Source organism: Ovis aries, chromosome 10, assembly GCF_016772045.2.
Source record: "Ovis aries strain OAR_USU_Benz2616 breed Rambouillet chromosome 10, ARS-UI_Ramb_v3.0, whole genome shotgun sequence".
Taxonomy (NCBI): Eukaryota; Metazoa; Chordata; class Mammalia; order Artiodactyla; family Bovidae; genus Ovis; species Ovis aries.
In genome coordinates this window covers 12,701,136-12,724,006 of record NC_056063.1, presented here as the reverse complement: position 1 = coordinate 12,724,006, position 22,871 = coordinate 12,701,136, and the positions used below count along the sequence as shown (strand labels likewise).

General features: G+C 37.1%; 1 protein-coding gene across 1 annotated transcript in view; it reads right to left on the bottom strand.

The window, feature by feature from the left end:
* DGKH (diacylglycerol kinase eta) overlaps positions 1 to 22,871 on the bottom strand; it is a 208,914-nt gene that overhangs the window by 33,322 nt on the left and 152,721 nt on the right. The window contains exons 16-24 of the mRNA XM_027973522.3: positions 22,025 to 22,298; positions 20,987 to 21,109; positions 16,106 to 16,231; positions 13,684 to 13,801; positions 12,575 to 12,685; positions 12,338 to 12,434; positions 6,086 to 6,193; positions 1,351 to 1,464; positions 740 to 874 (exon numbers count right to left, since the gene is read on the bottom strand). Of these exons, the coding sequence (XP_027829323.1) occupies positions 740 to 874; positions 1,351 to 1,464; positions 6,086 to 6,193; positions 12,338 to 12,434; positions 12,575 to 12,685; positions 13,684 to 13,801; positions 16,106 to 16,231; positions 20,987 to 21,109; positions 22,025 to 22,298 (1,206 nt within the window). The remainder of the gene's footprint in view (positions 1 to 739; positions 875 to 1,350; positions 1,465 to 6,085; positions 6,194 to 12,337; positions 12,435 to 12,574; positions 12,686 to 13,683; positions 13,802 to 16,105; positions 16,232 to 20,986; positions 21,110 to 22,024; positions 22,299 to 22,871) is intronic.

Genomic DNA, 22,871 nt, shown 5'->3' with positions numbered 1-22,871 from the left:
GCAAGGACGAAGAAGATATCTTAAAGTTTTCTCATATATTACAGCAAATAAAAAGTAATGTAACTGATGATCATTATATCATAAAGTTTTTAAAAAGCTTCAACTTATGCGTCAATATTTACTACTATATGAATAACAAACAGGATGGATGTTGTAGTCTTATTTGTTATGGGTGTGACCTTAATTAAGAATACATATTCTGGTAAGGTAAAACTGTAAACACAGAAAAAGATGGGGGTGCCAGGGTTTGAAAACGGGAGGAAGGGATGTGAGGAGGAGGACAGGAATATTTAGAGCAGTAAAACTATTGGGCATGAATCTGTAACGGTGGACACAAATGATTATACACTTGTCAAATCCTATAGAATGGAGAACACAAACTATTACTTCAGTGAATAATAATGGATCAATAGTGGTTCATCAGCCGTAATAAATGTACCACGCTAAAGCAAGATATTAAGGGGAACAATATAGGGAAATATAATAGGGGAATTCATGTGTTTGTCAGGGAGGTGAGGACGTATGTGGGACCACAGATAGTTTCTGCTCAATTTTTCTCTAAACCTAAAAAAAGAAACCATTTTCAGAACTAAATAAATATTTTTTTCATGTTTTTAAGCCAGAATAATCTGTCAGACTTTAAAGAGAATTTAAATCTTTTCCCTGGGCTTGTTTTTCACGACAATTGACTTTTCACAGGTTGAACAGACTCTAGAAGAACTTATCTTTGGTTACGCACCCTGTCCCTGGTGAGCATCTGAGCTCTGTTCTTGTGCACGATCTTGATAATCCCTGGAGGCTGAACCCATGCTTCTCCATCCACCTGCACTGGGACTCCCTCGTCACCAAAGATAGTGATCTTCACTGTACGGCACTGAAATAAAGCGAGTTATCTGAGAGTACAGCTCATCTGACACTCAGTCTTGTTGTATTCAAAGCTGACTCTTAGTCCGTTCTGTGGAATGGGATGTTATGCTTTTCTACATAGGATGACACAGTAACAACTGGAATAACAAGAAAGCCCATTATTTTATAGATGAGTATGCAGCGTATGAGTACATAGCTTCTCAACAGCCCAAGCGGTGAGGGCTTCTCAGCTGGCATTAGTGGTAAAGAACCCGTCTGCCAATGCAGGAGATTTAGGAGACATGGGTCCGATCCCTGGGTCAGGAAGATCCCCTGGAGGAGGGCATGGCAACCCACTCCAGTATTTGGGCCTGGAGAATTCCATGGAGAAAGGAGGCTGGCGGGCTACAGTCTATACTGTTGCACAAAGTCAGACACAACTGAATCGCCTTAGCACGCACATGCACACAAGTAGTGAAGTCAGGTTTGAGTAGGGAAACCAACCTGGGCGATTCGATGGTGCTGCAGTTTAATGACCCTTGAAACGGCCATTTGCACGCTGTCAAATATTGCAACGACTTCTAGGATCTTGTCATCAAATGATGGTGCAGCAAATATCTGAAAGAAAAACCACATTACACTTTCACTAATACAGTTAAGGTTTAAATGAAGTGGCCCAGCAAGCAATGTAAACCCTGCAACATATATATTTTTAAAAATATATAAAAATGGGAAGCAGAAAAGTAAGCAAATATTATCAGTAAATGATACTTCAAGGACAAAATTAATCACTGAAGACAGCTTAAAATAAACATAATAAAGGTTTGAAAACCCATGGATATAATCCTCATGACCCTCTTATAAAACAATCTTGACAGGAGTGAACTAATACATTTCCAAATAATTCATCGTGGGGTGTGTGTGTGTGTGTGTGTGTGTGTGTGTGTGTGTGCGCACGCATGCGTGAGCTGTGCTCAGTCATGTCTGACTCTTTGCAACCCCATGGACTGTAGCCTGTCAGGTTCCTCTGTCCATGGAATTTTCCAGGCAAGAATACTAGGGTGCATTGTCATTTCCTACTTAGGGAATCTTAGGGATGAAATCTGCATCTCTTGTTTCTCCTACATTGGCCAGAGGATTCTTTACCACTGCACCACCTGGAAAGCCCAATCTTGGCATAAGATGTAGTAAATATGTTTATATATAACTCAGGTATCTCAATTAAATGATGCATGTAACTTTAGGAAATGTTAAAATTTCAGAATGTGATGCAGATTTCAGAAAATTAAAGCTAATGTCCACCACTGCACCACCTGGAAAGCCCCATCTTGGTATAAGATATATTAAATATCTGTTCATACAGAACTCAGGTATCTCAATAAAATGATGCATGTAATTTTAGGAAACTTCAAAATTTCAAAAAGTGATGCAGATTCCATACAGTTAAAGGTAATGAACATGGAAATTGCAATTGAGTTCACTTGATATGTTTTAAGGGAAATTTTTCAAGGTGTTACAAGGGGTGTCTGTATGTGCTTTATTATATATCTTACTACAACTTTTTAGGGCATTTAAGAACATGAAAAGAAATTTCAGAAGATGAAAACACATGGGCTTACTTTGTTTTGATGTTAAATGTATTTTCACAAAATTAACCTAAAAACTTTAAATTTCAGCTCTATTACTTTGTTCCTTTTACTCCCTCTTTTTATTGTATCACACATAATTATGCCTCTGAAAAAATATTCAATGTAAAATAGTATCATAATTAAAACTTTTACTAAAAATCTCAGGACACAAATTTGGGAACTTTTTGTTATCAGACTGCCTGGTTTTAAACTGTTTCCTCCACTTATGAATTGTGTAAACTTGTGTCAGTTTCTTCATTGATAAAATTTAGATAAAAATTGTGGGCATTCATATGATAATCTCAATAGATGCAGAAAAAGCCTTTTACAAAATTCAGCATCCATTTATGAGTAAAACTCTTTAAAAAATGGGCATAGAAGGAACCTACCTCAACGTAGTAAAGGCATATATGTTAAGCCCACAGCAAACATTATTCACAATGGTGAGAAACTGAAGGTATTTCCCCTACGATCAGGAATAAGACAAGGATGTCCATTCTTGCCACTATTATTCAACATAGTTTTGGAAATCCTAGCTACAGGAATCAGAGAAGAAAAAGAAATAAAAGGAATCCAGATTGTAAAAGAAGAAGTAAAGCTCTCACCATTTGCAGATGACGTGATATTATACATAGAAAACCCTGAAGATAATATCAGAAAATTACTAGAGCTAATCAGTAAATTTAGCAAAGTCACAGGATACAAAATCAATACACAGAAATCACTTGCATTCCTATATACTAACAATGAAAAATCAGAAAGAAAAATTGAGGAATCTATCCCATTCACCACTGCAACAAAAAAATAAAATAAAATGTCTAGGAATAAATCTACCTAAGGAGACAAAAGAACTGTATACATAAAATTGTAAAACACTGATGAAAGAAATCAAAGATGACATAAACAGTTGCAGAGATATTCCACATTCCTGGGGAGGAAGGATCAATATTGTGACAACGACTATACTACCAAATGCAATCTACAGATTCAATGTGATCCCTATCAAATTATCAATGGCATTTTTCACAGAACTGGAACAAAAAAATTCACAGTTCATATGAAACACAAAAGACCCCCAATAGCCAAAGCAGTCTTGAGGAAGAAGAATGGAGCTGGAGGAATCAAGCTTCCTGACTTCAGATTACACTACAAAGCTACAGTCATCAAGACAGTATGGAACTGGCATAACAACAGAAATATAGACCAATGGAGCAAGAGAGAAAGCCCAGAAATAAGCCCATACACCTATGGGTACCTTATTTTGACAAAGGAGGCAAGAATATACAATGGGGAAAAGACAGCCTCTTCAATAAGTAGTGCTGCGGAAACTAGACAGCTACGTGTAAAAGAATGAAATTAGAACACTTCCTAACACCATACACAAAGATAAAGTCAAAATGGATTAAAGACCTAAATGTAAGACCAGAAACTGTAAAACTCTTAGAGGAAAACATAGGCAGAACACTTGATGACATAAATTAAAGCAAGATCCTCTATGACCCACCTCCTAGAGTATTGGAAATAAAAACAAAAGTAAACAAGTGGGACCTAATTAAACTTAAAAGCTTTTGCACAGCAAAGGAAACTATAAACAAGGTGAAAAGACAAACCTTAGAATGGGAGAAAATAATAGCAAATGAAACAATTGACAAAAGATTAATTTTCAAAATATACAAGCAGCTCATATAACTCCATGCCAGAAAAATAATCTAATCAAAAAGTGAGAAAAAGATTTAAACAAACATTTCACCAAAGAAGACAAACATGGCTAACAAACACATGAAAATATGCTTAACATTGCTCATTATTAGAGAAATGCAAATCAAAATTACAAGCTATCAGCTCACACCAGTCCGAATGGCCATCATCAAAAAGTCTACAAACAATAAATGTTAGAGATGGTGTGGAGAAGAGGGAACCTTCTTGCACTGTTGGTAGGAGTGTAAATTGGTACAGCCACTATGGAAGACAGTATGGAGATTCCTTTAAAAACTAGGAATAAAACCACCATATGACCCAGCAATCCCACTTCTAGACATATACCAAAGACATATACCTGAGGAAACCAAAATTGAAAAACACACATGTATCCCTACGTTCATCGCAGCACTATCTACAATAGCTAGAACATGGAAGCAGATGTTCTGCAGATGTTTATCAGCAGAGAAATGGATAAAGAAGCTGTTTTACATACATGCAATGGAATATTACTCAGTCATAAAAAAGAATGCATTTGAGTCAGTTCTAATGAGGTGGATGAACTTAGAGCCTATTTTACAGAGTGAAGTAAGTCAGAAAGAGAAAGAGAAATATCATATACTAACGCATATAGATGGACTCTAGAGAGATGGTACTGATGCCTTTATTTGCAAGGCAGCAATGGAGAAACAGACGCAGAGAAGAAATGTATGGGCATGGGGAGAGGGAAAGAGGGTGAATGTATGGAGAGAGTAACATGGAAACTTACATTACCATAGGCAAACTAGATAGCCAATGGGGATTTGCTGTATGTCTCAAGGAACTCAAACAGGGGCTCTGTATCAACCTAGAGGAGTGATTGGGAGGAGCTTGGGAAGAGGTTCAAGAGGGAGGGGACATATGTACACCTATGGCTGATCCATATTGCTGTTTGACAGAAAACAATAAAATTCTGTAAAGCAATTATCCTTCAAATAAAAAACAAATACATTTAACAAATTTATTTTTTAAATGTGCGTTATTAAGTTCTGAATGTGAAACTCTCAGAACACTGTCTGCCTACCTAGTAGGGGTTCAAGAAATATTAGCTTTATTTATCTCAATCTCACTGATTTCTTCTTCTTGAAATATTTAAGAGTGATGGTGGGCTGACAACTGGTTGCTAATTTAAATTTCTATACTCCAATAGGATTGGAATATATTCATATTGTGAAAATTACAAATATTTTCCAATTTATTTTATACCTTATCCCTGCCTGCACATTTAAGAGCTCTGAGAAATTGGTTCAGTGAGAGCCATTACATCATAAGCCTCAAATCAAAGGGCCTATCATTCAGCGTATACGACTCTTCAAAGACCATGGTAAACTTTCCAGTTTTATTGTTATTTATGCATTAATAAGTGTCATCTCTCATCTTGAGAACAACTGCATTTCTTAGGTTGTATTTTATCTTTTTTACTAAAGGAGAGTATAAAAACAAAAATAACCATATACCTCAATGGCCAAGTGAGCCCTTTGACATTTCTAAAAATTAAAACAGTAATAAAATACAAATTTAGAAAAGCAAAGGTACAGAAAAGTATTTTGGTAGGCAGAATAATGTTCCCCTCCCTGCCTTCCAAAATGCCCGTGTCCTCATTCCTGGAACCTGGGAATGTCACCTTACACGGCAAAAGAGCCTTTGCAGATGCGACTGAATTAGGGACCTTGAGATGGGGAGACTATCCTGCATGACTGGGGCGGGCCCGGTGTAATCACAGAGGTCATTATAAGTGGAAGCAGGAGGCAGACGAGATCAGAGCGATGCAACGTGACAAGGACGCAACCGCCTCCATCAGCTATGGGGATGCAGGGAGGGGCCTCATGCCAAGGAATGTGGGCAACTTCTAGACAGAGCCAGGGAATACTTACATCATCTTCTTTAGTTCCACCCCAAAAGTTAGTGCCTCCGGCATAGCTGGGGATGTTCAGCACTGCTATTCCTTGCAGGCTGGGGAGAGGAATATACTGCCCGTCACACTGTAAGGACAAAAGCTGAGGGGTCAGATCCAAAGAGCAAAACCACAAGCTTGGAAGACAGAAGAAGACCAAGGACAATGGAGGAAAGTGGTGGTGATGGCAGCTTTCCTGTGAATATATTCCTATACATTTTCTTATTTTTTAATTTACAAAATTTTACAGAGTAAATAATCATAGCAGAAGTTGTTACAGAAAAACAGATTGAAAAAAAGTGTTTTATAAACCAACCTCAGTGTTCACTGATGAATAAATGGATTAAAAATGTGATATATATATACATGTACATATATATATATCACATATATATATAATATGCTGTGCTATGCTTAGTTGCTCAGTTGTGTCTGACTCTTTGTGACCCTATGGACTTTATCCCACCAGGCTCCTCTGTCCATGGGATTCTCCAGGCTGGAGTGGGTTGTCATTTCCTTTTCGAGGGGCTCTTCCTGACCCAAGGATCGAAACCCATACCTCCTGTACTAGCAGGCGGATTCTTTACCACTGAGTTCCACATGAGTAAGTTCTTGCTGAAGAGCAGCTTTTAGCCTTTGTCTTGAAAGCAAGGAGTCTGCAGATGTCATACTTAAAACAGATGCTGTAATTTTACTAATGCTCAAATTAAACTAAAAATTTAAAAATAATTAACATAATTTTATAAAAATTCCATTTTAATGCCCAATGAAAATGATCTTCAACCTTTAGAACAAATGAGAATCTGGTCTGAACCCACTTTTCAAAAATTTTAAGTAACTGCGAATACTTCCTAACACTAAGCTCCACAAGGTGTTTTTTAACCTTTCCTTTCCTTTGCATGACAACACAGTCAAAGGCTCACACTGTATCTGGGCACCTATCGTGGTTCCCGGCACATAGCAGGTGCTCAGTGAGCGTTTGATAAATGAATGAACATAAAGTATTTAGTTGAACGATAAACCTTTTCTGAACTCAACTGAACTAATATTTTTGTGTGCTTTAGAAAAAAGTCATATGAGTCACAAAGGAAATGGAAAAATGATATCTTCATAAATATAAAAGGAATACTAAAAAAATTCAGAGCAGTTCTTAAAGATTTTATCAACGAATATACTATTTGCAAGCATAATATGGAATAAGATGAAAATGTCAAATGCTCCATATACTTTGCTGAATTTAACACACATCCATTAGGAAAACACCCAGGGTTAAGAGTTTAGTGTCCATTTATATAGTCTCAGGGAAAGTATGAGCAGTACAGATTCAATAAATTAAGGTCACCTGACTCAACTGTTTCTTTCAGATTCAGGAGTAAGCTCAGCAGTGTTATATTTTTTGTATAATCTTCTTTAATCTCATATTTCCACTTGTTCATGATGCTGCAAAATGCCTTAAAACTGCAGTTACACTTTTTTTCTGATTAGTGTTTGCTTTTCAGCTCCTTTCACTGGGAAATATGGGAAGACAGTGGGCCTGTTTTGAATTCTCTCACTTATTTGGTCAAATACCTTGGACTTTCAGAGATTCATTTTGCTCATCTGGAAAATGGGCTAATAAAATTTCGTCCATAGTGTGGCCAACAAGGTATGGGACAAGAAAACATCTATAACACATAGTAGGGAGTCAATAAATGTGTTTTTTCAGTTATAATTACAAAGTAATGTTTTATGGGGAAAAAAACTGGAGTTGAAGTTTTGGCTTCTCCAGGTACCAACTGCTTGATTTGAATGAGGTAAGTGACTTAAAATGAAATAAATTTTAATAAATTTAATTCTGAAATTAATAATACTTGCCTCATAAAGAATGATAATAACTCTCTTAAAGTTTAAGTATTAAACACAATATGTAGAAAACATTCAGGAAGCTTCAATTATTATTTTTGTTGCTCTTTAGTCACTCAGTCGTGTCTGACTCTTTTCTGACCCTGTGGACTGTAGCCTGTCAGGCTCCTCTCTCCATGGGATTTCCCAGGCAAGAATACTAGAGTGGTTTGCCATTTCCTGCTCCAGGGGATCTTTCCAACCCAGGGATTGAACCTGTGTCTCCTGCATTGGCAGGCAGATTCTTTATTACTGAGCCACCAGGGAAGCCCTCGATTATTATGTAACATGACTTAAAATGTAGCTATAATCATTATTATTGAATGAACTAAACAAAGACAGAAATTACTATAAGCCAATTTTAACAAATTATGGAAACAACTGTTATGAGATTGTGGAAATATGTGAAATTACAAAAAATATGAATTAAACAACTCTTTGTTATATTTTATTAAGGATTACGGGTGAACATTGTTCTTCTCCTTCATGTATCTTAGTATTTAAAGGACTCAAAACAGTATTTGATCATTGCTGCTACTGCTGCTAAGTCACTTCAGTCGTGTCCGACTCTGTGCGACCCCATAGACGGCAGCCCACCAGGCTCCCCTGTCCCTGGGATTCTCCAGGCAAGAATACTGGAGTGGGTTGCCATTTCCTTCTCCAATATTTGATCATTACTTCACTTAAAATCTAGAACAAGCTGCTTGATGCATGTAAATTAGGTATATCTGGACAAAGAAGTCATCTTTAAGAAAAAAAATTTGAATCTTAATGACATTTTTCATTCATAGGTCAAAGGTATTTCTGCTCTAAAAATTATAAAATTTGATATTACGACATTATTCTACGTTTCTGGCATTCCTATGATTGTAGAAAGGATTATAAATGTCATTCAAAGGTTCTAAATCTTCAGTGCCTACAGATTCACAGGGCATATGGCTTGAGAAACAGGATTTATATTTGCATAATTCTTTACAGTTTAAACTGTGATTTTTCATATCAGTGAATTATAATTCTGCACATAAGCATTATTTTATCCACTTTGCAGCTGGAAAAGCCAGGGCCATTTGCTTTGTGCAAACTCAAAGTCAACACATGACTTCTATACAACACAACAGGGGAAGGCAGACTCCTGAGCAAAAGTTGAGATTTTTTTTGGCCAGTGACTGGCACTTGGTGAAAAGGGATCTTTCTGAGAAAAATTCCCTAAGCCCCGTGTCTTTCTTCTCCACCTTTATCCCAAGTGATCCAATGTCAAGGAAATTCATTTTTAAACAATGGACCTTCCATGGTCCTCAGGAGTAGCAGGTGTTTTGTTGGTTTATTTTTAACTATAGCAAAGAATTCTCTTAATTTTTCTACTTTACCTTTTATGCATATTAACAAGATGCTTTCACCTATCTTGTTTTCCTAAATTTACTTTCCTTTTAATCACTGAATATAAATTTCTGTATCAGCTCGGAATTATATCAAGTTCTGAACCTGAGGTTCAAAAACCAAGGGTCCATGGATAGATTCACTGTCTGTTAACTGGAATGGTAAAAACATATCTCTCATTGTCAGCAATCTCTGAAATCTAGCAATGCACTCAATTATAAATGTAGACAACAAACCACACATTGGCAATACAGTACTTGTGACTTCATCACAATAGAAACCAATATTTTGTATTATATTACAGATGTTTCAGATATCTTTTAGTATCATTTATGTTCATCATTACTTCAAAAGTAATGGTTAAAGTGTGAAGTGTTAGTCACTTAGTTGTGTCTGACTCTTTGCGACCCATGGACTGCAGCCCACCAGGTTCATCTGTTCATGGAATTCTCCAGGCAAGAATACTGGAGTGGGTTGCCATGCCCTTGTCCAGGGGATTTTCCTGACCCAAGGACTGAACCTGGGTCTTCCATATTGCAGGAAGATTCTTTACTATCTGAGCCACCAGGGAAGCCCGCACTTACTATTATATATACCATTAGATTTTTGTCATTGGATGTAGTGATAAAGAAACAAATATATTACTCTACAATGCTTTAAAAATATTTTGTAAATTTATTTCAATATTATTTTATTTTGTGTCTATATATATTTAAAGAGTGCTTTAAAAACAATATTCCGAGAAGGGGTCCATAGTTTTTACTAGCGTGCCAAAAGGGTTCACAGGTCAAAAATTGTTAAGAACCTCTGCTTAATGGGGATTACAAAGCAGCTGTGTAGGATACTGTTCAGAATTTGGACCATCAATCAAAAAGGACAGAAACAGAACTTCTGAAGACCTGAAGGCTCTCCTAGAAATAAAGCAATCCAGTCATTCTCATTCTGGACAGTTCCCCAAATCCTAAAGATGGCCAGCTATGGGTCTTGACCACACAACACCTAACAAATTATGTAAATTATCATTTGCCTCTCTGTTTCCCTCTCAAGTCAGGGCCAGGACCTGTGCAAGCTTATGGGGTAACAAAGATGAACACAGCTTCTTACCCATCCTTAAGCAGAGTGTAGCGGACTAGGGGACATGAATAAGGAAAATGACTATACAGGCAATCCATAGGCAAGAACCCAAGTTGAGCAATGGATGGGGTGGCCAACAATAGCATTTACAAAGTATGAGCCTTCCTGATTTTGTACCTTTCCAGCCAGGAACATCTATCTTAATTTCATAAGCAATGATAAATCAAACCAGTGGATCACACAGCTGTGCTCTAGAGTGGCAGGTAGAATGCGTTTATTTTTGCTAGGACATTTAGTTGATAATGAATGAGCCAGACACCTCTTTGGTCCACATTTCACTATTAAGATAACAACTAAAATAAAAAACATTCTGTTTAATTCCTTGAGCTGTCAACTTAAGATCTGTCCTGGTGGCTCAGACAGTAAGGAGTCTGCCTGTAATGCAGGAGACCTGGGGTTTGATCTCTGGGTTGGGAAGATCTCTTCGAGAAGAAAACAGCAACCCAGTCTAGTATTCTTGCCTTGAGAATCCCATGGACTGAGGAGTGTGGTGGGCTATAGTCCCAGAGTTGGAGAAAACGGAGCGACTAACAATTTCCCTTTCACTGTATGCAGTCTATACCTCAACTTAAAATATCCGGTTATAAAAAGATACAAGATAGGAGAGACAAGCCTATCACATAAACAGTGAGCTCTGGACCAAAGGTGAAAGAAAATAATACCCTAAGAAATCAGTACACTTCTTGGGGCTTCCCTGGTGGCTTAGTTGGTAAAGAATCTGCCTTCAATGCTGGATCCCTAGGCTGGGAAGATCCCCTGGAGGAGGGCATGGCAACCCACTCTAGTATTCTTGCCTGGAGAATCCCCATGGACAGAGGAGCCTGGGGGGCTACAGTCCATGGGTTTGCAAAAAGTCAGACATGACTGGGCCACTAAGCACACACATACACAGCAGACTTCTCAGAGACATGTCCTCTATCTTCTTTTTTTCTGTTACCAGATTAAAGAACTTCTGCTATCCTTATCATCCTATTTAAATTAGTAAAAAACAAAAAAAACAAAAAACTAGAAAATGTAAATGCTCAGAATCTCTTTTGATTTTATTAACTTTTTGTTAGAATTAATTGGAACAAAGTATACATTTAACTTAAAATTTTCTATATGCTGTGAATGGTATTTTCAGGGATTCATGAAACTTCAGGCATTATAGAACCAAGTAAGAATTTGGAAAGTTAAGTGAAAAAAAAAAACCTGATAAAAATGCTACCCTAGGAGGGAGGTTCCAGAGGGAGGGGGTATATGTATACCCTATGGCTGATTAATGGTGATGTATGGCGGAAACCAACACAGCAATGTAGAGCAATTATCCTCCAATTAAAAATAAATAAATTGAAAAAATGCTATCCTATGTATGTACACACTTCCATGGTCTGGCCTTTTCATGGGGAACCCTCAATTTCATAGAAACATCTAAATTTCAGGATCTAATGATAATGGTAATTAAGTGTATCACTCATATCCAGTGTCTAATACCTCCTTTGGCATAAAGTAGAAAACCACTGTTATTTTTTTTCCTCTCTAGTGCTTAAGCACTATTCAAGAGAATAAAGTGTGCCCTAAATGTCCTAAGTGTTAGTCACTTAGTTATGTCTGACTCTTTGCAACCCCTTGGTCTGTCCATGGAATTCTCTAGGCAAGAACTAGAGTGGGTAGCCATGCCCTTCTCCAGGGGTTCTTCCCGACCCAAGGTTCAAACTGGAATTTCCTGCAGTGTAGGCAGATTCTTTACCATCTGAGCTACCAGGGGAGCCCATTCAAGAGAACAGTTAAGGCCAAATCAGCTCCACAAATAAATCTTGCAAGATAATCTGAAATTTCTTTACTATCAAGATGAACTTACTTCAAGTTGAACCCTCTGTTCCAAATTCTTGTACGATCTTTGTAATAATTCCCGAGTTCCAAGGACTCCATACCACATCAAGTTTTTAGTTCGGCTTCTGAAAATAAACGTTGGTGGAGAATTTCTATAACTATTATTTATTTACCCTTTAAAGGCAGAGTGAGCCAAAGAGGTAATGAATGAAATTAAAGTAAAATTGCCTTTGTGTAATTACATTATCACTATTATCCAAATTACCTGCATTTTTCAGGGTGCTCCTCTCTCTTATTATTAAATTCTAACGAAATTTTTGCATCTAATCCAATCCCAAAGTAATTGTTCATGACACATTTTTCTGAATAGCCATCTCTACAATAAGGAAAAGTACATGAAAGTCAATTTCAGGTTCATAACAACAATTACAATTTGCACACGAAATAACACTTGACACCATTTAAGCTTACATTTCCTATAGAAAAGGGGAAAGTTTACCAGGAATCATTTCTTGTTCATGAGCCATGTGCATGCCCCAGTGTGTCGTAAATTTCAGAACCAGTGACCTAATGGGACTGCGGGCAGGGGAAGTGGACACAGTAGTGGTAATGCTTTTTCTATTAATTGTAACAAAATCTTACTTCTTCTACTTCCAACGTAAGCCCCTCACTACACACATAAATGAGAGGGCCTCACAGTCAGATGCTAATACTCTTTTTTTGGTCAGAAAGTCTCCTCCACACTTGCACTTTTACTGAATATTTATTAAGCAGAAAACAACTAGATTAGTCCCTTCTTCTAGGCGCTTAAAAAAAGTACAAACGAGTGTGGTACACGCCTTCAGGAGTGTCATTAGAGAAATGAGACACACAAAAGCAAAATTAAATATGGAAGTAAGACAAAGATTCAGTACATATTTGAACAACTGACGTTTTAAAGGAATTTTAAGAAGGGAAGGGATCAGTGTGCGCCAGAAACTCCCCGAAATAAGTACACCTTGACACTGAATGTGGAAAGATGGCAGAATTGGCAAGGCTGAGAAAAAAAATGAGGTGAAAGGAATAGCAAAATTACGATTATGAAGGCACTGATAAATGAAACATTCCAGGGAAAAGTGTATACAGCTGTGACTCATTTTGCCACTGGCTTGGTATCCGAGACTATAGGCTGGAAGGGACCTACCTTAGATCATCAAAAACCACTGGATTTCACATATGTTAATGTATTCATCATCATCAACTTTTGAAATTTTCTGATGATTCTTTCTTTGGATGTGGGACTATTTTTATTGTAATTTATTTTAAATGTCACCATTCATATAAAACAGAAACAAGGAAAGCCAAAACAAAATATAGGCAGAAGTATATTCTTACACTGAATCTGGGTCTGGGTCAATAAATGGCGTTGCACCAAAAGGGTCAATATTTGCTAGCAACATTTTGTTGATAATAGAACTTCCAGCAATTGAGGCAGCTAGTCCTGCTCTTAAACCTGGCCAGAAAAAAAAATACAGGATCACACGTTAAGAGAAAAACAGAAAGAGCCAATCCATTGTTTTTAGTTTTCGTCAGAAACATCTTGCTCCCAAAGCATGGAGCAAAATGTCTCCATGCTTTTCAGTGTTTGTTCTCATTAATCAAAACTAAGAATTATGCTATTGGTAAATACAAGGTTTCTGATGCTCCTTTATATGATCTGTTGTCATTAAAAAGTGAAAGAGATAAGGACCTAAATAGGAGTCGCTTCGTGACAGTTTCTTATTTACCATCAATGATTCTGTAATTTCAACAAGTAACCACTGCTTCCTTTTCACTGCTTAGCAAAGAAGGTAGGAAGGCTGTAAGGAATTTACAATAAAGGCCAAATTATCCAGAATGTCACAGTTATCATTTTCACACTCTCAAAGCACAGACAATAATACTCAAGTAAAAATGCTGACATACAAGGGTGAAAGCTCAGTGTTGGTGCCAAGAATAAGTAGTAAAATATTAAACCCAGGTATTTATGGATTTTAGAAGAATACAGTCTTGAACGTAAAAATGAAGCATCTTACCTCTAAATATGCAAAACTTCAAATTTATTTCAACAACTAGTTAGCTTTCTACTAACTAGTTATAATATTCAAAGCTAATGAGTTTTATGATTTACCAAACCGAATGTCAAGGCCAGAAGCACTAAGGAATAAGGACCCCAGGGAACAGACAGACAAAAAGGAAAGAATAGTGAAATATGTTTTGCAATTGAAAAACACTAGGAAATTAGGAAACAAAGTTCTTTCTTTAGCTAACATTCCTTTCTTCAACAAAGCGCTCCTCTTAGAAATGTTCATTATTTTAGCTACAAAGTTTAGCTGATTATCAAATAATCAAGACTAACTTTATTCTGTCATTTACTCTCATAGTTTTGAATATACAATGGCTATGCCAGTTCCCTTTACGTCTAAATAAGTAAATAAATGAACAAAACCACCGTGCTGGTGAGAGAAAAACAGCTTGAAAAGATATAGAGTCATATTTCAGATGCCCCAAAGAAAAGCACAGTATTTTCTAAAATGTTTTAAGGTGAGCCATATGTACAGTTTCCATCCAGAAGGGTCCAGGTTTGAAGAGAGATAGGACCTCTAAACTTAGAATCCTTTCCAGAACCAAATGTGTCCTGGATTTTTCATTTATACTTTAATATTTTCATTAAGATATAATTCACATACCATATAATTCACCCCTTTAAAGTATATAATTAAGTTTTACATACACAAAGTTGTTCAATGATCATTACTACCTGTTTCAGAACTTTTTATTACCACTGAAAGAAACCCCATATGGGTTTGCAGTTATTTTCCATTCCTTCCAGGGACCCCCGTCTCAGATCCTGGAAACCACTAAACCACGCAAGTTCTCTTCCTCTATAGACTGGACTCTTCTGGACATGCTATGTAAATGGAATCATATAATATGTGCCTTTTGGGGTTGAGCTTTGTTGGCTTGGCATAATGTTTTCAAGGGTAATTATGTTATAGCATATATCAGTGGTTCATCCTTTTTAATGACTCCATTGTATGGACACACCTCATTTTGCTTCTCCATTCATCAACTGATGAATATTTGGGTTGTTTCGACTTTTTGACTATAATAAACAATAATAAAGTCTCCAAATATTACTCTTGAATTGTGATACACCTTCAAAAAATCATTTGTAGAACAGACTGATTTTTAGGGTGTAATCTAGGTTCCAAACTACTCTGGAATGAGTTTGGAAAGTTTTCACTAAGGCAAACAAATGGTACTTAAGGAGATCTCTGAGACATTTGCATTTAACTCCCTCCACTTCCATACACATCCTTCAGTTTCCACTAATACTATCCTAAATCCCAAGCCCTTATTGGGGCTGAAACAGATGCCTCAGATATTTCAAAATGATGCACTATTATCAGTCTAAAAATAACTATAGATACTTGTGGCTTAAAACTAAGAGAAAGGCTATAGGGATACTTAAAAGTTGGCTAAATATAAGATCAAATTTACCTTAGAACTTAAATTCAGATTTCTGGGTTCCACTCTAGAGCTACTCAATCAAAATTTCTCAGGTCAGGGGCCAGGAATATGCTTTCTAAGAGTTTCCAGGCAATTCTTTTACACACCACAGTCTAAGGATCTGGACTTCGATTAATAAAAGTACTAAGAACACTCTCTTAATGTACACTTTATGAGTACATTTCTATACAGTTCAGGAAGATGAGTACTTATACATTTTCACAGAAATACTTAAAAATACACCATGTTTCACAGTCAGTACTACCTGGGCAAATTATTCTGGTATTGAGCACAGGGAGGTTTTCCTTGCTGGCTGCCACAGGGGCACCAGGGCCAGAGTCAGTTTGGGAACGACCAGCCCGGCCATCCGGAGACCGAAGTGCGCCTTTAACTGTGGGCAAAAAGTCCAGATTAAAAACAGATACTGATAAAGTTGTCTTAAAAAACAACCACATCTCTATACACTTGATGCCATAAAATAATTTCATACATGTTTAATCAGTAGAACTGAAAATATTACCTTGTGTTTACCTTTTTTTTTAAAACCATTTTCTATTCATTTTCTTGGGATTTACCATGTGGAAGGAATGTGTCACAGGTAGCTGTATTGATCTCTCATTTTAAATAGATGATGATCAATAGGATCAGACAGTGAACTATCTACCTGTAATGCAGGAGACCAGGGCTGGATCCCTGGGTCGGGAAGATTCCCTGGAGGAGGGCATGGCAACCCACTCCAGTACTCTTGCCTGGAGAATGCCCATGGACAGAGGAGCCTGGTGGGCTACAGTCCATGGGCTCACAAAGAATCGGACATGACTGGGCAACTAACATTTTCACTTTTTACCATAATTAAAGGTCAAAGATACCACTAATCTGAAAGTGAGCAATCCATATTTAAAGAAAGGAAATTTTGACACCTGACAATCTTTGAAAATGGAACATATATATTGTAGTGTATATTACCAATGCAATCTTTTTCTCAAAAATGTTGAGTAAATAATCAAATGTAATTAATGTAATTCCCAGAGGAAAAATATTATTTTTTCAAATGAAATCAATATACTTTTATGTCTCAATTAACCATTTACTCAAAGAAACCAGTTCTACCATATCCTTATAAAAGCTCATTAAAAAAATTATTCCAAAACAGAATTATTCTCAAAGTAGACAATAAAAAGAGATTTAATTCTACCTAAACTGGCACAATTTAATGGAGATCAAATAGTATCTTTAACTAATTTAGGAGCAGTTGGCAGGTGTTTAAAAGAAACAGTAATCCTCAAACTCAATTTAAAAATACTCTAAAACCTTATTATCTTTACTTTGCCTAAGACTAATTACAAACTAACCATATTAATCTTATACTCTTATCTCTCTGTTCAAAAACTGTCCAGCTGCACTAAGGAAAAGGAACAGAACAGAACTCTTTTTTTTTTTTTTTGGACAGATGGGAGCCCTGGAACTAATTTCTTATAAAAACAACCTTTTGATATTCATCTCTGATAAAAAACCAGACAGTATTCTAGTGACCAAGATTGATGTTTCACTACAGGTAACTAAATTAATGTTTCATGGCTCTTCTTAAATGTAACATATCATTGATCATATTAATGTGTATTTTGCACATCTCAGACATACAAATAATTAAATTATTCAATGATAATATAATGAATGTGTTTCAGAAAGTTAATGATTTAACTTAGAAAACACTCTTCCAGATACTGATGCCCAATAAACTGGAATACTAGGCAAAAATTAAGAACAGATGCTGCACCATAAAGACTTGCATAATCTATACTTATTTCAATAACAATATCTATGTCATTCTATCTCTATTTTTTTGGTTTTCTTTGCAGACTACAATGGAAGCATCAAATTCATGACAGTATAGTAGGACAGCATGGTAGGTGGTTGGAAAACCAAAACCAATGAGTGCTGAAAATGCAGTCCTCCAAAGAGCCATTCACTACGTCCAGAAGGAGGAGTGTATGAGTACTGGTGTGCTATTACATTACAGAAATATCTGGAAGATGCTGCTCAAAATAGGGCCTTATGTTTTGATGGGGCATCATATTGACCGTTAATGAGAAAAACAAAAGGTTTAAAATGATCACGTTAGATTGGTAAAATAATTTACTAGACAGAATCTGGAAAAAGAATATGCAATGTGTGGAAAGAGGACTATGATGCCCTGAAGGCTGTTTTCAGGAAGGGCTGTCCCCTGGAAGAGCAATCTGCAGTATCATGAAATGATGCCTGTAAAACTGAACCATGAAGCAGATGTCAGTAGCTGTTTCTCTTAACATGAACGTACAAAACGTTTTTTAATAATAACGTAACCGTGGGTAGAAATTTAAGGAAGAAAATAGAGAGCTCATACACTGACAGAAGAAAAACTTTCTAACAATTAGAGCTGATCATGGCAGCAGGCTCCAAAATCACTGCAGAGGTGACTGCAGCCACGAAATTAAAAGATGCTTGCTCCTTGGAAGGAAAGCTATGACAAACCTAGACAGTGTATTGAATAGTCGAGACATCACTTTGCCAAAAAGGACTGTATGGTCAAAGCTATGGTTTTTCCAGTAGTCACGTATGGATGTGAGAGTTGGACTGTAAAGAAGGCTGACTGCCAAAGAACTGATGTTTTTAAATTATGATGCCAGAGAAGACTCTTGAGAGTCCCTTGGACTGCAAGGAGATCAAACCAGTCCATCCTAAAGGAAATTACCCCTGAATATTCATTGGAAGGACTGATGCTTAAGCTGAAGCTCTAATACTCTGGCCACTTGATGCGAAGAGCTGACTTATGGAAAAGACCCTGATGCTGGGAAAGAATGAAGGCAGGAGGAGAAGAGGCAACAGAAGATGAGCTGGTTGGAAGCCATCACTGAATCAATGGATATGAGTTTGAGCAAACTCTAGGAGATAGTGAAGAATAGCGAAGCCTGGCGTGCTGCAGTTTATGGGGTTGTAAAGAGTCAGGCACGGCTTGAGACTGAACTACAACAATGAGAGTGGGTTGTAATGACAGTGAGTAATCCAAGGCTCAATGACCATTGGTCAAGAGTGTAAAATATGCCTGCACTGGATTATATTCTGCAACAGGCCATTTAAGATCAAAAAGGTCAAAGGTTAAATTAATATAACTGGGTTATGTGCTGGAAAAGGTCTGCTAAGTCGCTTCAGTCGTGTTTGACTCTGTGTGACCCCATAGACGGCAACCCACCAGGCTTCCCCGTCCCTGGGATTTTCCAGGCAAGAACACTGGAGTGGGTTGCCATTTCCTTCTCCAATGCATGAAAGTGAAAAGTGAAGTCGCTCAGTTGTGCCCAACTCGGCGATCCCATGGACTGCGGCCCACCAGGCTCCTCCGTCCATGGGATTTTCCAGGCAAGAGTACTGGAGTGGGTTGCCAGTTCCTTCTCCAGAAAAAGGTCTAAAAAGGTCTAAAATAAGGTCCAAAAAGATGCTGTAAAATACGAAAGAACTGGTTATAGGTCAGACACATGAGGTCTATAATATGGTCCAGTTTCAAAGTTTCTAGGAGTTTTAAATACAATTAAGAACTAGTCTTTCAAAGTTCGTGTAGTTAGTAGCAACCACAGCAGAAGCAGTAGCAGTAATCATCATCGTGACACTGCCAGCAAACATTCCTTCTCAGCACAATGTATCCAGAGCTATTCTAGGCACTTAGATCACTGCAGAGGTGACTGCAGCCATGAGATTAAAAGACGCTTCCTCCTTGGAAGGAAAGCTATGACCAACCTAGACAGCATATTCAAAAGCAGAGACATTACTTTGCCAACAAAGGTCCATCTAGTCAAGGCTATGGTTTTCCTGTGGTCATGTACGGATGTGAGAGCTGGACTGTGAAGAAAGCCGAGCACCGAAGAATTGATGCTTTTGAACTGTGGTGTTGGAGAAGACTCTTGAGAGTCCCTTGCACTGCAAGGAGATCCAACCAGTCCATTCTGAAGGAGATCAGCCCTGAGTGTTCTTTGGAGGGAATGATGCTAAAGCTGAAGCTCCAGTATTCTGGCCACCTCATGTGAAGAGTTGACTCATTGGAAAAAACTCTGATGCTGGGAGGGATTGGGGGCAGGAGGAGAAGGGGATGACAGAGGATGAGTTGGCTGGATGGCATCACTGATTCGATGGATGTGAGTCTGAGTGAACTCTGGGAGTTGGTAATGGATAGGGAGGCCTGGAGTGCTGTGATTCATGGGGTCACAAAGAGTCAGACACGACTGAGTTGAATGGGTGTTAACTTATTTAAACATCACAAAAAAGTAGGTATCTTATTACCCCCATTTTACAAATGAGGACATCACAGAGAACTTAAGTAATCTACCCAAGTTTATATGTGATAAAAGTATAAGCAAAAATTTAATGATTGCAAACAGTTGTGATATAATAGTATTAATTTTCATTTGCATTATGTTAATTATATTCATATTATCTTCCTGCCTTCATTAATAATTCTGCTTGTTTTATATTCTAGTAAATTAATACCTTTTCCCTTATTCAACATGAAAAATTAAAAGTATAAATTCATCTTCAGTTAAAACTAGAAAAGTAGAGAAATAGTTAATAGTCTTTAAGCAACTACATGTTAATTCCCTGGCAAAAATAACTTCAGTAGAGACAGGGTTGTAACTAGATGTCCTATGATTTAAAAACTTAATTTAGCAATAAGCATTATCAACCATCTAGGCTAATCAACAGAGCTCAAGGGACCAAAGAATTATTTAAATGCCACGTTTTATGCTTGTGAGGCCTGCAGCTTCCATATTATTCTCAAAGAAATCTGAAAGCTAAAACAAGTTAAAATCTTCAGTTTTGGTAGTTACTCTTCCTAGAGGAAAATTAAGATATTTAGCCATGTTTGGTCCCCAAATTCTTAGTTTATGATGATGATTTCCAGATTAAATGATAAAAAGGGATGCGAGAGTACCTGACAATAGTCTAAACAATGTTACCTTCATTATTTCAGCATGCATGAATACCTAAGCTTTAATTTCTGAAAAACCTCGTTAAAAACAAAAATGCAAATAGTTTATTTCATACTAAGAAGCTGTTCGAAAACAGAAAGCAGAGTTACATTTTATCTAATTCCAAAATAATCTTATCACAATTTTCTTACCAGTTAATGACTCTTTCACATCATCTTCTTTTAACTCATCTTTGGAATCATCTGTTTCTGTGCTATCATAATCGAATGACTGATTAACTAGTTCAGAGGAGTGAACTGGCTGGTCATCCATCACTTTAAGTAGCAAGAGGAGAAATATGTTCAAATGAGCAAAAATAAGATCCATAAATATTAACGTATTCTTACAAAATTGAAATATAAACTCAAAGGAATTTCCCATTCACAAATAAGCACTGATTGGCAGTGAACTCTGGGGTCATGTGATGTCTGTTAAATATTAATACTAGAGACTATAAAAGGAAATATTTTAAAATCTCAAAACTGTATTTTTAGCAGAAGAGAAAAATTTAATCTAAGAACTTCGAGAATGAAAGACAAGTCCAACTATAAGTTACAATTCGTAAAGGGTTTCTGAATATTATTCAAAGTTAAGTTTTAGTCTATTACCTCAAATTCTAAGTAAACATATTACAGGAATGCAGAAAAACTAAAATAGAGGTGGAACTATTATAAAAACTCTTTAAAAAGCAACATAAACATTTAAGAGATAAATGTTAAGAAAATATTTTCAAAGTAGATTATAGGCTTGATTTTCTTTTAAGAATGCAACAGATTCCAGTTAAAAAATTTAATTTCAGAAATATGATTTAAAAGTAATTTGTAATTTTATTTTAACATTTTCAGTGTACTTTATCTCTGAAATTCTTTTAACGTGTGTCTAGTCTGACCAATGGGCTTCCCAGTTGGAGCTAGTGGTAAAGAATCCGCCTGCCAATGCAGGAGACTCAAGACTTGTGGCTTTAATCCCTGGCGGAGGGTGGGGGGCAAGATCCCGTGGAGTAGGAAATGGCACCCCACTCCAATATTCTTGCCTGGAAAATTCCATGGGCAGAGAAGCCTGGTGGGCTATAGCTCACGGGGCTGTAAAGTCAGACACGACTGAGCACGCAGTCTGACCAATATGAAAATTCTCTTGTGCTTGCAAGAAGAATGTTGCCAACTTCAGAAGCTGCTTCTGTTAACGTGTACCTTTTCCGGCCTCCTCAATGACTTGCCTCACTGCTTTCTTTAAACTGTTTGCCCGCAGCATTATTTCCCTTGGTTTGACAGCTTTCTGGGAAGAGGGTTTTGTAGTGTCATCCAAGAGATGTTCCTTGCTCTCACACAAGGATTCTTCGCTGGAAGATTCCACAGCATCTTCTTCTACCATGAGAGGGCTGATGCCTGGGAGAACTGGACCTGCCTGGGACTCTGTGTGCAAAGCCTGGAGCAGTTGTTCAAGCTTCTCATTTAGGATGGAACACTAAGAAAACAAAAACATAGTGATGAATCTTCATTTAGTGGAGATGGAAAGTGATAGTTTCAATGAATGGTTTTCAATTTTTTAGAGGAAAGATGCCTACATTGATGTTGATCATTAATTTTGTTGCTGTTTAGTCCCTAAGTCATGTCTGACTCTTTGTGACCTCATGGACTGTAGCCCACCAGGCTCCTCTGTCCATGGGATTTCTAGGCAAGAACACTGGAGTGGGTTGCCATTTCCTTCTCCACGAGAGTTTCCTGATCCAGGGATTGAACCCGAGTCTCCTTCATTGGCAGGTGGATTCTTTATCACGGAGCCACCTGGGAAGCTGTTATCACTAACTGGCTATCTATTATAAATTATACTTTAGATACCTATGGACTAAATAACTTTAATTTTTTTTTAAACTGCACAATTATTTTGTAAATTTACTGATTTATACTTCCAGAACTATTTAAACTCCATTGCATGGGTGAAAAATCTTTACACTCCTCCTAAAGTTATTTTTCCTTAAAAGAAAACAAAGAAAGTTTCATGATAAAGTGACACATTACATAAACAATTTACACATTA